This window comes from Dasypus novemcinctus, chromosome 8, assembly GCF_030445035.2.
Source record: "Dasypus novemcinctus isolate mDasNov1 chromosome 8, mDasNov1.1.hap2, whole genome shotgun sequence".
Taxonomy (NCBI): domain Eukaryota; kingdom Metazoa; phylum Chordata; class Mammalia; order Cingulata; family Dasypodidae; genus Dasypus; species Dasypus novemcinctus.
This window is the reverse complement of record NC_080680.1, coordinates 32,937,995-32,955,742: the sequence shown is the minus strand read 5'-3', so window position 1 is coordinate 32,955,742 and position 17,748 is coordinate 32,937,995. Positions and strand designations below refer to the sequence as shown.

At 36.7% G+C, this 17,748-nt stretch overlaps 1 protein-coding gene across 6 annotated transcripts in view; it reads left to right on the top strand.

Moving 5' to 3' along the window:
- The window catches only part of PCSK5 (proprotein convertase subtilisin/kexin type 5), a 434,041-nt gene that overhangs the window by 224,512 nt on the left and 191,781 nt on the right, over nucleotides 1–17,748 (top strand). For all 6 annotated transcript variants that reach the window (XM_058301654.2, XM_071216671.1, XM_058301655.2 and 3 more), the window contains exon 10: nucleotides 8,445–8,548. In XM_058301654.2, coding sequence (XP_058157637.1) covers nucleotides 8,445–8,548 — 104 coding nt within the window. The remainder of the gene's footprint in view (nucleotides 1–8,444; nucleotides 8,549–17,748) is intronic.

Genomic DNA, 17,748 nt, shown 5'->3' with positions numbered 1-17,748 from the left:
ACCAAAGTCTATGAAATGCTCTTGGTCTTTTCCTAATGGCTGCTGGAACTCCATTCTAGTAGCCATTAGGCTGGGAATATCCACATTCCAGATAAAAAGATGAAAGAAAGAATGAAGCAGGATTAGGCAATGCCTATAACAGGAGCGTTTCACACTTTCTCAGAAAGCCCCAGCAGACTCCAACGTATCTTTTATTAGTCAGAACTTTGACTTATGTGCACCCCTCCCTATCAGGTAGTCTGGGAATACCAAGTGTTAGTATCTGAACATCTACAGTAAAAGAAGATAATAAAAAGGAATGTTGGAATTTATCCCATTTCCTACCATAGTTTCTGGAGGTTGAGATTCTGAATAGTGAGCTGCCTTGAGAGGAAAAAAAAAAAGAGTACTTGTCTTGTAGAAAAGTATGTGCCTAGTGTTTTTGACCAATGAATACCTTGTATTTTTAATTCACTAGAGAGACAGGGAAACAGGGATGAGATTTGTTGGGATTTTTTGGATTTTTGTTATTAAAATCCATCCCACTTTCCTTTTGTCATAAGCCAACTTTGTTTTCTTAATGTAATACATCAGGAAATTAAAAATTATTTTTCTCATTCCAATCACCTCAGCCATAGAGTTCTTAGAAGTCTCCAGGATTTTCTTTGTAATAGGTTTATCTTAATCTTATTTCATCATTTTCAATGTTTGTGTGGTGTATGCAAGTGTTAAATACCTTTTGTCACTATAGATATCTAAAAATTTAGAAGTACTGCTAGGTCTTGACAAAAATAAACAATAAGTCCTAAAATAGACATAGTAGCATTTACTTCAAATTCTGGAATGCCAAGTGCTTAGTGATTCATTAAAATTTAAAATTAAAGCTAAAGATTGAAAAATCCTTGGTTTAAAAAAATATACCAGGAAGCAGATGTGGCTCAAGTGATAAGGCCTCGGCCTACCATATGGGAGGACCTGGGTTCGACCCCTGGGGCCTCCTGGTGAAATAGAAAAAGAGAAAGTGTGCGTGCGCGACGAGCCAGTACCCACATGCAAGTCAAGTGCCCAGGTGTGTGCCCCTGTGGCGAGCCATTGCCCGCGTGGCAAGCCAAGTGCCCACGTGAGTGCCTGTGTGGTGAGCCAGTGCCTGTTTGGTGAGCCGAGTGCCCACACAAGTGCCTGCTTGGCAAGCCGAGTGAGTGCCTGCTTGGTGATGCCAGTGCCCGTGCAAGTGAGTGACGCAGCAAGATGATGACGCAGCAAAGGAGAAACAAAGGGGAGAGTGAAGCGCAGCAGAGACCAGGACCTGAGGTGGCACAATTGACAGGGAACCTCTCTCCACTTCAGAGGTCCCAGTGAATCCTAGAGGAGAAAGATGAGAAGACAAAAAAGAGAAATACATACAGAAGATCACACAGCAAATGGACACAGACAGCAAAAACAGCAGGAGGGGGAAGAAAATAAAAATATGTATGTGTGTTTGTGTGTGTGTATATATATATATATATACTTCATTGGACGAAGTATATATGTAAAACAGCCATTTTAATCCTCCATATTTAACATGAAAAAAAATGGAAGAAAAAGATTGCAAAGTAATTTAGAATAATAGTAATAAGAAAAATGCAGCAACTATTTTTGTCACCTGTTCAAAGGTGACTGCTGGGTTCTGAGGTAAGAACCCTGCAAATGCCTGCACTACGTAAAAAAGTATCATGAATACTTCAAATCTGTCAGTTAAGTTATGAGAATAAGTATGCTTGTAACCCTCGTTCTAACACTTGATACTATGTAACTCTCTAATATTAAATAATATTTCAGCCTCTACATGACCTCAGTGGGCAGTCGTCAATACAGAACTCCAACGGACAATCTGTTACAACACTGTGGGTTCAAAAGATTCCCTACATGAGTCCACAACACATCTACTGCCCCCCCAGTCAACTTGCCGCCTACTACACCGTCAGCTTCTTAAATCCAGATCTTTTTGACAGATCTTAGTAGCATTGTTATTTTGCTAAGCAGAAATATACTAAGGTGCTGAAAATGTTATTTTTTTCAACTGTTACAGAAACTAAAAGTTGTATTATTAAATCCGAGGAACATCAAAGAAAGCTTGACTAAGTGGTGATAAGTCAAATTCTAATGTAAATTCAGAAAGTGGTCCTTCTGAATTCTTATGGTATGGCAGGCTCATACACCAAGCACTTTATATTCATTAGCTCCAATTTTGCGAACAGCCTGCAGAGTAAATGGTAGCAGCAACACGTTGCAATTGAGGAAACCTAGTGCCAGAGAGGTTTAATAAATTGTCCATCATCACGGAATTATTAAGTAGCACACTGTGATGTAGCCCTCTGCCCTGGTCTTCCTGACCTCAAAACACTATTCACACCATTCTGATGCAATTTGAGAATGTGTTTATTAGTATTCTGATACCAGATTTAAATGAGAAATAGAAATAATGGGAGTAACAATGTCTTCCCCCAGGACTGGGTCATTTAGCCCACAATTCCATATTTACTTTTGCCAAGTGCTGGTGTGGCTCACCAAATTAGAGGAAAGGGGTGAGTCGGCCATGCACTCCAACTTCCTTCCCAGACTTGGGTCTCCCACCATCTTTAGGGGATAAGATTAGAGAGGAAGCTCACGTAGTGCCGCATTTTGTTGACTTCAGAAGATTTTTACATCTGGCAACAAAAATTGAAGGGCAGACTTAAATTCCGGGTTATGGATTGAGTAAAGAGAGGCCTTTAGAATGACCGGGATGTATAGTCTCGGGGTAATAATTTGGAGGGCCTTGAGTGAACAAGGGAGAGCCCGGGAAAGGTTTGTTATTATGAGTTGATTTCAACCCACGTGGTCTCAAGTTAATAAACCTCCAACTGATCATTCCTCAAAGTTTATTCCTTGAGAGTTTGTGTAGCAAAGTATTTCAAGGAAGTAATTCTTGATACTGCAAACAAAATATCAGTTGTTGCTTAGTGCTGCAGAAAATTTAATTGTGATCATTTAGATATAATAACAGATACCTACAGCATTAAGCTAGGAGTTATAAGAAAAAGAAGGCACTGTAATTAAAATGACAGAATTTTTCTTTATAATTTAGGGGTTATCTTTCCTTAAGTATATTTGGAGATCAAATTTCTTTACCTTTAGTTTAGACCAAACTCAGGATATCAAAGAGTTGGTTCACAAGAGAGTGGAATAAAAATATTATTTGGATGGTCCTGGACCAATTTTCTGTTTTCTTCCATCTTTTCCTCCCTCCCTCCCTCCCTTTCTTCCTTCCTTCCTTCTCAAAAAATATGAGGTCCCCGTATACCCCCTCACCCCACTCCTCCCACATCAATAACCTCTTTCATCATCATGCCACATTCATTGCATTTGGTGAATACATTTTGGAGCATAGTGGTTTACATTGTAGTTTCCATCTTTTCTTGTTCCCAGTTTAGTCTAGGTATGGATGGATCATAATTGGATATCCAGGTGATAGCAATACAACTTACATTTTTTTATTAATATTAAATCTGGAGGTATTTTAATTAACTGTGCTTTCCATTATTGGAATGCAGTGTAGGCCTAGAACTTTTAAATTACTGTAGAACACAAAGCAAAACTAAACCAAACAAATGCACCCCCATTCATGAGGTACTCCTGCTTGGAGTGGAACTGACAGTCTGGTGATCCTTTCTGGTGCTTCATTGCCTAACAAAAGGAGATTGATTTCCTTTGTTGGATGGTTTGTATTTTATTCTTGAATCATCATTTGCATCCACTGACTGCAATCAAGTAATGTTTTTAGCAATCTCAGTGGAGATTTTTGCCTTATATTTGTTGTTACATCTCACAATGAATCCTTTTGTATAACTGCTGGGTTGTGGCTTTTTTCTTAGCATTGTACAATGACATTAAATTTCTGGCTACTTGTTCCAATTTCTATTTTATACATTCTTAAGAAACAAAAAGGAAACTGGTTTTGCCTTGCATCATTGTTGAATATTTAGCCAGTTGGATATTTGGCTGATTGCTGCTGGATCATGCAGTTTCCTCATTGATCTGTTTCACATAATCCCTCATCATTGTATTAGACAGAATCACTCTTTCATTTAAAGAAGAATGTCTGTTTAGGAAACACTTTTCACTATCTGGAATTGCCTTTACTGATCAATTCTCTTTCTATAATAAGATGTACGTCCATTTTCTCTTATTCAATAGCCTTTGATGATAATTCTTTCGGGGGCAAGGATGGGGAGTAAAGACAGTTCATTTTCTCTTTAGTAAGAACAATTGAGTAAGTCACCCCAGATGTAAAATTGGTCCTTGTTTTTTTTTGTTTTGTTTTGTTTTGGTCCTTGTTTTTAAGGACTACTGAGTACAGATTTATTACCAACACTCACACATGTGCAGAATTATCTGGGAAAACTGGGGTGGGGATTTTTTTTTAATTTATTTTTTTTTAGTTTAAGTGGTAACAATTGTACTTTGAAACCCAGGAAGAAGCACTATACAAAATGTACCCCATGGGATATGTCCTGCTTCTTCTAAACCTAGTGTCAGGTCCCTGGAATACTTTGAACTGCTCAGAGCACAGCTGTAATATAAGAGGCAGGTAGTGATCATGTCAGTTATTCTGTTTTTGCAGCTGAAGACTTGAAGTGTCTGGGGTGAGGGTCAGGCTGGAGAAGAGTTGTCTAACCAGGCTATAAACCCCACAGAGATAGTCAGGCAATTGACAAATTCATAGCAATAATATTATAATGTAATCATGTGATAGCATAGTACAAAATATAAGATATTATTAAAATAATATGATTTTCCTGGTGCTACACACCATACTTGACTTTGTTAAAGAACTACCTTCCAAACCAGTGTGCACATTTGTCTGCTTCATCTCTGTGGATGTGTATGGAGAGAGTCACATAGTGGGTTTATAATGTTGGTTCTGCAGCCAGGTCCAACTGGTTTGAATCCCCAGCTCTGCCACCCACTACCTATATGTACTTGAGTTATTTTGTGTAACTCAAAGCCTCAGTTTTGTCGTCTGTGAAATGGGAACAAGAATGTAGCTATGTGATATGATTTTCAACATGACTTAATAATAGTGGATGTAACATACAGCACCAGGTACTGAAGAAGTGTTCAATAAATGTTACGTATTATTCCAGGAAAAGATTACACACACAGGACAATCCAGAAAATAAAGTTCATGTTCTTGATTGAAGAATCATAGATTGCTAGTCAGATCTTGTGGACATTTATAAAAGTTACCTTTTTAGTATATAACGTTATTTAAGGATCATTGTCGACAGTTCTAGAAAGAAACCTGAGGAGTCCATAGCATAACTGCATGTGGGTTATTTGGTGGCAGTGGTCACCAGACTCAGTGTTGATGCTGCACTTTTTCTCTAGGTCAGAGAGACGTTTTGGCTTCTCAATGTTGCTTGCTCCAAAGCTCTTGTTGCTCAGTCTCCTTTCCTTGGAGGTGAGAGGGCACTTGGTTTTCAGAGGCCAGTGGAACATGGGCCCAGGGGTATTTCTTAGAGGAGATCATTTGTGGGAGCTGTACATTACTGCTGTGTTCTTTGGCATCCCCAGCAAAGGGGTTCAACCTTCGCTTCTCTAATTCCTCTCTATATTTGTTTTACCAGATCTTTGAAAGTTTGACTTAGTCTTCATTTTACATCAAACCTGGAAGCATAAATAGAAATAGGAAGTAAAATATGACTCAGACTTCCCCATAAATAAAATTCCTCTCAAGATAGAGGATAACTAAAAAATCATGTCTATGAAAATTAACCTATGCTGATTCTTAAGCCAGAGTTACCCTCATGAAGGTAGAAACACCACTGATTTCAACACCATTATAATCTTGCTCACTTTATTTGGGTGTTTGCCAGGGAATTCTGAAATTAAATCCAGTCTACAGTGGTGGACTATGAAATGTTAGAGTAAGATCATCTGAATGCCTTCTTTGCTGGTATAGTTCCAGCTTCCTGAAGAATATTTTTTCCTTCTAATTACGCACACTCCAAGAAGAACTAGTTTTCGAAACTCAACGTTAGAGCAAGTCACTTATTTCTTCAGGCAGAGTTGAATGCAGGAGGTTTCCCAAATCTGCCTGAATATAGCGGCTTAAGGTACATGATACACTGTCCTTAGTTTTGTTACTAATTTTTGTTAATGCTAAGGCTCACCATGGCAAATGCTTATCCCTCAGGGGTCAGATCCCAAGCTCGATATTTCTGAAGGACTCTTTCCTTGGTGACAGGTAACATGGGAAATGTGTTTCTTTTCTTCTTTTCCCTAAAGGGTAAGATTTTAAGATGTGAAACTTATAACTGCGTGTTAGATGTTTTTGTTTTTTTAGCACTATATTGATTTAGACATGTTTATGAGATCCAAATGTACTTTTTAGTGTCTTGCTATTTACTCATGAAGAAAATAAAAACATGTTTGTTCATTTGAGAGGACTCAGCTTCACCATAAACAAGTGGTTGGGATGTCTTTCTGGATCGCGCTTCTTTGTTGTTACTTTTGCCCCTCACCCAAATAACTACAATGGGAAGGAGAAGGGACATTAGCGTTAACCTCACAGGTGGAGCTGGAACAACTTCTGTTAAGACTGCCGTTCAGAATAATCCCCTGACTCTTTTCCTAACGTTCCTGGTATTAGTTCATTGACTATGCTAAGTTATCACATGGATTCAGTAATTATTGATCAGTAAAGGGCCAAATCATTGCTATTTGTTTTCAAAACAAAAGTTTCTTGCCTCCTGAAAGTTTTTTTTGGAACCTGTCTTACAACCTCCTTTCCTTTCTTGAGAGTTTTATATCTTATCAAATTCTAAAAGAGGTTCTAAAAGTGTCTCGAAAATAATTCTGGTTTCATGTCTTTCATATTTTTAAAGCTCATGTATTTGGCTTGTAACTTCATCAATAAGAGATCTTTCGGGAAAGCAACCCTACACAATAGTCTAGATCCCATCTTGCCCCTTTTGAAAACTTTGAAAATGGCAGTGCTGACTCTTTTTTGTAGATCAGAAGGAAAAACACAAAGGTATCAGAACTTTATAGTACTTCTGTCTTTGTCTCCTTCATATTCAAGCTGTCAGAGAACTGTGGTTGATAAAATTATCACAATGTTTTATTATCTGCCACTTCTTCATAGCTTTTATGTGCCAGGCATGAGGGTACTTGACGGTACCGTAACTAATGAATTTGGCACATGCCAGTAAGTAGGTATTAGCGTTTACATGTTAAGTGGGGAAACTGAGGCTGTGAGAAGGGAATGGCACATGGAGGAGCCAGAATCTGTTTATTAGGCCACCCTCCAAAACATATATGTGGTGAGTGTGGTGGTAAAAAAATGCAGTCTGAGGTGAAGCAAGGTACAAGCTCCATCATTAAGAATTAGCTGCAATTAATTCTCCCCAGGCCTGGCAGGTCCCTATGCATAGATCTATACATCTACATTTATGAGGGTGAACAGTCAAACTATGTAGGGAATAATTTTCTCCTCTCCCCCAAATGTTCTGGCCCATCCTTGGCCAGTATTTCTTCTAAAATGAAGGTGGCAGATGAGAAATAAAGGGGGAAAACCCTGCAGAATAATTGCCAAATTTCTTAGTTAAGTAAAAGATTGCCATAGCTCAAATTCAACATTGAATTGAATAAGTATCCTAATTTAGAATTTCATGTATGCAGTTAATCAAGTACCTTCTAGTAAATACATGTATGCATATTCTTTAAAAGAAGACAAAAGCTATCTCTGTACTTTGACTTGTTTTCTGTATGTTCATGATTAGCATTGCAGTTCTCCAGGGAATGTATATCCTACCAATAATTTCTTTTTGCTCTTCAATGCTAACAAGTCATAAGAAATAGATATCCAATAACTTGCTATAATAACTACCTTTTACAAATAAAACATACTCCATAGCTGTCCCTGCCTTAAAATGGGGACTTGGTTTCAGTTAAGGCTTTTTCCATATCACCCATATGTATGCTGAAGGCTAAAGAATTGCCTTTGGTCCATTACAAATCTATTGCTTCACTATACAAATGAAGAAAAATGTTCCAGAGGGCTTCAGTTTTGACTTTAGCTTGCTATAATCTTCAGCAATGATGCAAGCTTTTATACAAAGGATGAAGATACCACAATTGGCAGCTATTTTGTTGAGGAAACTGGAAATCCTCACCCTTTTACAAAGTAAGTTACACTGAATAATATCATATTATTTCTCAAATCTGAGGTTATGTTTCTTCTGCCCATAGACTAATGTCACCTCTCCATGTTGAGAAAAGAACATTTGTCAGACTGTTTATTCCAAACCCAAAGTTCTGACCCTTCGTTTTTAGTACTTTGCCATTTTGATTTTGCTTTTTGAATTGCTTGTGACTCTCTGCTTCCCCCATCTTTTTTTTTTTTTTGGTACAATGATTCTTACCTTGTCTTTCCCCAGTCCGTTTCTGACCTGGAGAGATGTGCAGCATGTTATTGTCAGGACTTCCCGTGCAGGACATTTGAACGCTAATGACTGGAAAACCAATGCTGCTGGTTTTAAGGGTGAGAACTTCTTTCATATTCTGTCACAGGCAAAATATTTTTATTTTTCCCCCATTTTAAATGGAGAGCAGGAAATAGAACCCCTCAAAAGAAACTTCAAATTTTATGTTGACACCCGAAGAGCTTGAGCTTTCAGTAAATAAAAAGCAGATTATTTTTCAAATTAAAGTAGCACATATAAGGCAGATTTCCTTGTTCCCTACATAATAGGTCAATTTCTTAAAAAATCAACCAATTTCCAAGTATAGTTGACCTATGAGACTCCTACTAATTAGTTTACTATTTGCCATCACTGATTATCTGGGTGATATTGGTAACAACATATTTAAAAATTCCTCACCTTCTACAGTGATTATTTCCTCCTAAATAACTGGTTTATCTTGTTCCGGTCAATATAGCACTATTAGTTACTAGGCCATGCATTCTGTAAACTGCCTTTATATGTTAAACTTCCACAAACAGAAAACTAGGCGTAATTCTAAGAGGTGTTACATTCTATAAAATAAAAGTTCAGACTAAGGAATTTATGAAGTTCTTATAAAGCTTTATAATGCACAGTCTTTATGTAATTATATATAAAACACTGAATAGTCTTCCCATAACTGTTAGAGATTATCATTCCCTCACATTGTTTTGGTAACAGGAAGCATTTTGTTTGTTGTCATAGATAACATGTTATAATAAAAAGAAAATAATTACATAAAGCAGATGTCCTAATGTTTAGTATATTTACTCAAGTTGCAGATGATCTAAGTTTTAAGACATTAGCTTGTTACAAAAAAAAAAGCTTTTTATCATAGCTATAATCTTAAATTTACTCCTAAATAATGTCTTTTTTATTATTTTATTTATTTTTTTTTATTCCTATGGATGGAAAACAGTATTCCGTAGCAGAGGCAATAGAACATGTACTTAGAAATTGAGTTCTTGGTCAGTCCTTCGGTAACTTGTACAATAATCCTGGGCAAGTCATTTCATTTTTCTGGGCCCTACCTTCCCCAACTTCGCTATTATAGAAGGGAATAATGTTGTCTATCTAGGATCACACACATAGTATCTTAATATATCCTTAATGAATTATATCTGATGTATACAAATATTCATTCAGAAAGGTATATTTTTAAATCTATTTGCAACTAGTTTATTATAGACTAGTGCTAAGCCAAAACCTATAAATATGCCAGGTAACTAGAGTGATTAACATCTTCCCTGAAGGCTTCATTTCATTTCCAGAAAAATAATCTACCTCCTCTTTTGAGTATAATCAAACACCTTTCTATGCTTATAAACTATATAATGCAGCATTGTTCAATAAACTTTTACATCTCGAAAGTTGTGAATACCTGTTGGGGTTCCCAGAGACCTGTCTGAACCCCAAATCAAGCCCGTTGATCTCAAAATTACGATCTGCAGTCATATGGGTGGCATCAAAAATTCTTGAAATTTTGTTTGTTTCAGAAAATCCAGGATGTAACTTTCTATATGTATGTTTCATTTTCATTAGCTTCCACGTGCTCTCAGCTCCTACTATATAAATCCATGAGGCTGGGGGGAAGGTAGGGACCAAAACAAAACCTTGATTGGCTCAATAACCGCAGTGAACTTTTTAGTGGAAGGTTCACAGACTAAGTACATTGACCTCCATGAAGCTAAGGAATCAACTGTAACCCAAATACAAGTCTTAGTTTTACTTATTGCTTTTTGGCAACTTAAAAAGAGCAAATGGTTCCAATAAAAATGCAGTTCTTTTGAAAACCTCTATTGGTTTTGGAGAGTAGGAAACAGAGGATTTAAACTAAATCAGCAGATCCAAACCTGAATCTGAAGGGGACTGTACACTGCTTCTGGCAAGAAGGAAATAGTATTTTACTATTGCACGTGGCAATATTTAGTATAATATTTCACTCCTCTCTGAGTTTGCTGCCAAGAGTAACAATTAAAGTTCACTTTTTCATAGATGAATTACTCTGTATGGTCTGGGCTCCCTGAGGAATTGTTTTGTAATTTTGTTGATGGCAAGCCCCATATTTCATCTAAACATGATCATAATAAGAATTTTTTTAATAATTAGTTTCTTCCCTGCTCTAAATATTACCATCCTCTCCCTAGTGTCCCACAAATAAAAGTGATTAAGGCAGAGGTTAGCAGGAGAAGCAGTGTGCTTTGGGAAGTAGAGAATGCATGTCACTAGAACTGGGAAAGATGGGCTAACTCTTTATGAACTAAAAGCAGAAAGAATAAAAACTAATGCTTGGAAGAGGTTCATGCAATGAGAGTTCTGCAAGAGCTGGTCCGTCCAATTAAGTTAGCAGGCTTCTGCAGGCCTTACTTAGCAGAAACACATGGCATATGGATTGCATGGCCCGATGCTTTTCATGGACAGGAGAAAAGGAAGGGATGATGTTTACAAACACATTGACTACAGGTGCCCAACCTTGCCCCTCCCAACTCAGTCCTCAGCCTGAGTGAATGTATGTATGAATGAACTGGAAATGCCTGTGCTGTCCTGAGCTTGCTTTTATGCCCTAATGGTGAGCAATTTAACTTTATACCTGAGAGCCATGTAGCAAGTTGTTTGGTAGGTTCTTATCTGCAATGGGGACATCACTTTCAGTGCCAGAATTTCTCACTAGGTAAAGCAGAAGGAGCTTGGGGTTGCAAGGCTTTGGTTTTTGGGGTTGCACATTAACAGGCTTGGTGGGCCCTTGTCAAGGCAGCTCAATCCACGCTTACACACACATGTCATGGGCCTGGAAAATGGAAGCAGCAGCTCCTCCTAAAGCAGCAGCTAGCTCCTGATTCTCATTCTCGCAAAGAAATAGGCACTGAAAAAAAAAACTAGAGGAATGTGGCCTACTACTGACTGTGTGTGTGTTTCCCTGAGAGTGAAATTACCCTGGAATTGCAAATTGCTGAGAGCTTAGTGGGGAGAACTTTCTTCTCCTTTCTCTGTGATCCGATAGGGACATTAGCACACAGGCAGGGGATCCCCAATATAGAAGCTGCGCATCAACATTTTTCTGCTAACGGTACCTTAATTTTTAACATATTTAATTGAACTAAGATTTATTCTGCCCTGCTGCTTCTTAATAATAATAATCTCTTCTAGTATTATTAAAATGTTTATTTTTCAAATTAGACATAGCCAGTAAATAAATGCCTATGGAAAGTGACTAAATATCATCTTACTTGTTCATCTTGTGAATAATCCTGATTACATTTCAGATGATACCTTTTAAGATAGCTTCTTTAAAAATAAGTGAAATAAATCTCATGTATGTATCAAAGAATCTCCTTGAGACTGTGCATAAAAATAAGAAAGTATTTTTCTGAGATGAGATAACTGATAAAATATTCAGCCTCTTGAGAACTAAAATCCAAATTCTGGTATTTTGCTACTGACCAAGATTTGCAATGCCAGTTGAAGATTTTGGCATTAAGCTGTTTTGGTTTTTTTTTTTTAATTTTTGTTATTGTTGTTTTCTTGGGTTTGTTTGTTTGTTTGTTTTCTATTTTTATTTTTGTCCCTTGCCCCCTTTCCTTTCCTCTTATGAAAAGACGTTTCTGTTCTTTTCCTTTCTATTCTTTTTAATACTTCCCCATGCTCCTTAGAATGTACACATCAGCTGTAGGAGTGATGGTCTTTCCAGTCCAAGTGATTTTCTTCAAGGAATTTACTATATACTCTTCATTTATTTATTCACAAATATTTCCTGAGCACCTTCACCATGCCAGCCCAGCACATGTTGAAGTACACCCAGAAGTGGAGGGGCATGTCGGGACCGTGGCGTTGCCTGATCTGATGATCTTGCCACAGTAGTATTTACATGCAGAAACATACATTAACACAATACCTTTTTTCTTTGATGCCCAAATGACCTGCCAGGTCATGTTAGATAAGTGACAGCTACTTTTCTCATCATGTGAAACGTAGCCTAACTTCAGCAGCAGAAGGCAGATAAAGTAGAGAGTAGATGTATTTTGATCAGCTCTGTCTGTGTATCTGTGGACCATGGAGATCAGCTATGCTGAAGACATTATTCTGGGGACTCTGCTGCAGTCCATGGCTCATATCACTTCAGAAAGAACTTACCACTTGATTGTGATCTCCTACCTTCTTCTAGTTCTTTAACCTGAAGAACCTATAACTTCATCTCACACTCCCAACCTCTTAAGTGCCTAAACTGTGCAGGCTGGTTCTTTTCCCCAAAATCCGTATCTTTGGTTTGATTATGCAGCTGTAGTTATAATGGGATGCATGCAACATTAGTGCTGTAGTTTTTTTTTCAAAGTGTTTGTATTTGGATTATATGACTGTATACAGTTAAACGCTCTTAAATCTAGGAACAGGAATAGACATCAGATAATAAATTAGGACCTTCTGTCATCTTTACTAGGCGAAAGAATGAAAAAAATGTCATTGAAAATCAAAAATGACAACTAAGTGAGCGAGGTTACCACGCCTTCCATTTCACTGCCCTCCCAGGCTATGTAAGTCTCTTTTTTTCTACCAGCATGTTGCTGAAACCTCCCCTACCCCCACTGACTCTTTCCCTGACCACAACTAAACTACTAGATTTTTTAAAAATTTCTAACTGACACCCATCATGGGGAAAGCAATTGACAGTCTAACATGACTTCTTAGCCTCCAAGGCCTTAACTTTTAATAACCTTTATTACTTTTAATTGTCATTATTTCATTTCCACTGGTAGGCCTGGTGATTTTAAGATGTTCCAATATATATTTAATACCTACCTGTCTTGCTTTCATTTTGTAACACTTATTAAAAAGAACTAGAAGTGCTGAAACTATTAAGCATGCCATGTATTGAATTGAAACTAAAGGTTTTGAAATGTTTTGAGTATATAAAATGATTTCTATTGTGTTACCTTTTGAAAGGGTAAAGTTTCATATATTTTATTATTTCACTGTACAAATAATAGTCTATCTTTCCCACCTAGCAAGCTGATACGATGTTGGTATCTATGATTAAAGCTCCATATAATGCATAGTTGGTGATCTGCACATCATGTTTTTGAAGAAAGGTCAAAGTGAAATGTCATTTATCTGTTTCGTGTCAGAGGTGATATTAGAATTAGATGCTTGACTCCAGCCCTAATCCCATTTTCAGGAATAAGGCATTTATTTATTCTCTTATGTAATGCAAAAATAGAGGGGGGGTAAACAAATTTGATTCTACTTAGTAGACTTGGCTCACTGAAAATGTCTCCTGATTTTTTTTGAGATTCTGTATCTCATACCATTGTGCTCTATGAAATTACATTCATTTAATATTTATTGACCTTTCTTTTTGATATTTATTTCCCCTTGTATATAGGAGCTTATCTTTGTTAATTTACAGAAAGAGTGAAATTCCACACGTTAGGTATTTTATCATTATTCTTTTGTCTAGTGGATAACTTACCTAAACATCTACAAGATAACAGTAATATAGAACCTCTGTGGGCAAACCCCACTTGATCATTATTTATCTTCATACTTGTAGAGTCTGGTATCCAAAATTTCCATATCAGAATGTTCAGCTCATGCCTTCAAAATATGTGAGGTCTATACATATTTTCTACAAATGAAGAGTGTTCTTTTCTCCATGCTAGTTTGGACTGACAGGTAGTGTTAGATTTATTAAGTCTTTGGGGATTATTGTTTTGTTTCATTTTTTCATCCCAGAGTACATAAGTTTTAAATACATGTACTTTCGCACTTAAAATCCATCCTCAAAACAATTAAAATGTTAATGGTTGCATTACTGCGCTATTATCTCTTTACCAGATATAATTAATTGATGAAGAGAATTATGTTTGGAGTGGTTTTGTTATTTTGCCACAATTTAAATTCAAGTATGAAGTCTGTTATTGATATTTCCTGTGGCCTTTGGGGAAGGTTTTTGTACCTTGGTTTCTGCAGAATGTAGGTAACTAATACCAAACTCATGAGAAGGCTGAGTTGAATGAAAAAGTGCTTTGAAAATGGAAAATACATAAAAAGAGCCTTAAAAGTATATTTTTATACTGGGCAGTTTTTTACTCCCTGCAATTAAGATAAGGATGCAAAACTATGTTGTGAATTAGAATGCTGTTCAGGGATTTAAAATTAATTAAATTACTTTGAGTGGGCTTGATAAAATGTATAAAGAACTTTGTAGTAGAATACATCTTCACCCTTTTCTTAATTCCAAAACACAACAATACTTAAATTGTTTTGCAAATTATCAAGGTCACCTTGACTTCAGCATCCTAAATCCCAGGACTGAGAATTAATTGCTTCAATATAGAAACTAGTAATAGAAATCTGAACTGATTGAAGCCTATCAGCATCTTAACTACTCTTTACCCGTTCATGTACAGTATAAAAGCTGTGAGTATAAAGTATGATTTTTTAACAGAATGCAAAAGCTTCTACATTTAAGAAAAAGTTTGTCTCTTTGTTTAATCACCTGAAGAAACTCAAATCACTAACTCAGTGAAACTAGACATTCCCCCAGCTATTTCTAAAACTCTTCTCTTGACACTTGGGTTTGGCTGTCTTTAGTGGTACCAAATCTTGATATTTTAGACAAAAATAAAATTCTCCAAGCCCTAAGCCTGGTGATTACAGAGGATGATCAACCACAGCCATTGCTGTTTTCAGGCCAAAAATGTTTTGTGGCTATGAAGTAATGAAATTTTCTTTGAGCCACTCATAATTGGATTCAGAATCCACTTCCAAAATAAGATACCCAAAAAGAATTTAAGCCTGGAAATCTTATCGACTGCACGCACACACATACACATGCAAGCGTGCATGTCCTTACTTTCTCTCTCCTCCAGAGACTATTTTGAAATTCAATAATCATTTTCTTATTTGAGGTTTTGTGTTTATTTAAAACAGAAAAGACACTCAGCATAGTGGTTGAGAGCATGGGTTCCAGAATCAAACAACCTAAGTTTGAATCCCAGCTTTCCAAGTAAATAAATAGGATATCTGGTGATCTACATATATTCTTAATCGACTTTATTGGTGTAAATTTACAGGCAATAAAAAACAACATTTTAAGTATACAGTTTGATGAATTTGAACAAATATATACATCTATGTAACCTACACCACAAATAAGGTATAGACATTTTCATTGCCCCCAAATTTCTCTGGTGTTCTGGCCAGAGAACACTTATGCCCATCCCATACAACTACTGACCCTACCTTCTGTTGCTCTAGAGTAGACTGTCTTTTCTAGTGTTTCATATAAATAGAATTATTTGAAACTGGTTTCTTTCTCTCCATGTAATATTTTTGAGACTCATGCATGTAAGTAAGTTTATCTTTTTTATTGCTAAGTAGTACTCCACTGTATGTACATAACGCAATTTGCATTTTCATTCATCTTTTGTTGGGCAGTTGCTTTGTTTCCAGTTTAAGGTGATTAAGAATGAAGCATAAATAAATATAATGAAAGGGCAGAAGGTGTTTGCCTGAAAACTTAAGGGTTGCTAAAAGATTACTGAAGACTATCTGAAATAATTTCTAGACCTGTTGGTCATTTTAACCAGATAAAATCTTTTGTGTTTTTGCATTTTCTGGAGATTTGAGATTATCACTTTATGAACCTGTGGACAAGAGAGCTATGGTGAAAGTGACAGCTTGGAGTAAGGGAGAAGAGAAAGAGCCTAGACCCAAATGAACAGATGCGGTGAGAGTCATTTGAAAGAAACTGAAAGCTGAGCTATTGAATCCTGGGGTTAGGAGTTCTCTTGATTTGAAAAACAGTTTGACTGTAGCTGCTGATGGTAGGGAGAGGGAAGAAGAGATATGGTGTGGGGGCATTTTCAGGATTTGGAGTTGTCCTGGGTGGTGCTGCAGGGACAGATACTGGACATTGTGTGTCCTGCCATGGCCCACTGGGTGGAATGGGGGAGAGTGTAGACTACAGTGTAGACCACTGTCCATGTGGTGCAGCAGTGCTCCAAAATGTATTCACCAGGTGCAGTGAAAGTGCCGCAATGATGGAAAAGGTTGTTGATGTGGGAGGAGTGGGGTAGGGAGGGTGGGGAGAATATGGGGACCTCATATTTTTTGAGTGTAACATTTAAAAGAAAATAAAGAAGAAAATAAATACATTTTTAAAAGGGGGGGAGGGGCAATGTTTACCTTTGTCCATAGTAGATGTTCGATACGAAGGTTTTATTATTAAATTCCTATTTCCACTACAAAAAAGAAAAAAAAATAAAGTTTGAGCCACAGCAGTGATTTGAGAAAGCGAGTAGGATAATGTAATGACTTTCAAGCAAGTTGATTCTAGTTGCCTAATCTAATGTCAGAAAAATTTTTTATTTCTTAAACTGGTGGTATGAATCTATTGGTCTTATGATGTGTCCTGTGAAATGAAAAGTATATATGAAATTGGCTGTGCTAAAATGGATGAACATTCTCTTCCAGTGATCATTTTATATTATCTTAGTATGCATTTGTAGTATCATGACCTTAAGGACTATGACATTCAGCCATTTTTATGTAATCATCTCTTGGCCTCGTAAATGAAGAGAAATATGGAGTTTTGGGATATATAGTGATTTTTTTGCTACATCCATTTTTTAAATAAGAAAGAGAAATGCTTTTTGAAATGGCTCTTTAATAAACCCAGGGCAAAGGGTATGGTGACAAGATTGGTTCTTGAAAAGCATCAGGCCAGAAATTGTGCTTTGAGAGGTCTTTACAGATTTCCTTTGACCGAAGTCTTTTTGCTGGCTGCTATTATTCATCATGACCTGTAGAAATCCATTAACTAGTAATATTTGACTTTTTTTTTTTTTTGGATAAAGTTGTCTTTATATTTGTCATGTGACTTTGCAAAGAGTTAAAGAAAGTAAATAACAATTTCAGTTAGCACCTTGAGTAAGAATGTTATGTAGGCATAGTGACAGAAATATTTAAAGCTTATGAATGACTGTTTCTCTTTCTGAAGTATTACATTAATATTCTTTTTCTCTATCATGAAGCCAATTTAGAATCTTCAATAGTTTTAGAAAGCTTCATTGCTTTTGTTAAACCTGCCAGAGGCTACAATATATATGCCTTCTTAAAATACTGTGTGGGATGATTTTGTCTGGAAATCATTTGCTTCTTTTCATGTTTTACCCTCAAAAGTATCTGCAGACCCAAGACAGAAAGTATGTGTCCAGCTTTTTTCCACGGTTCAATATTG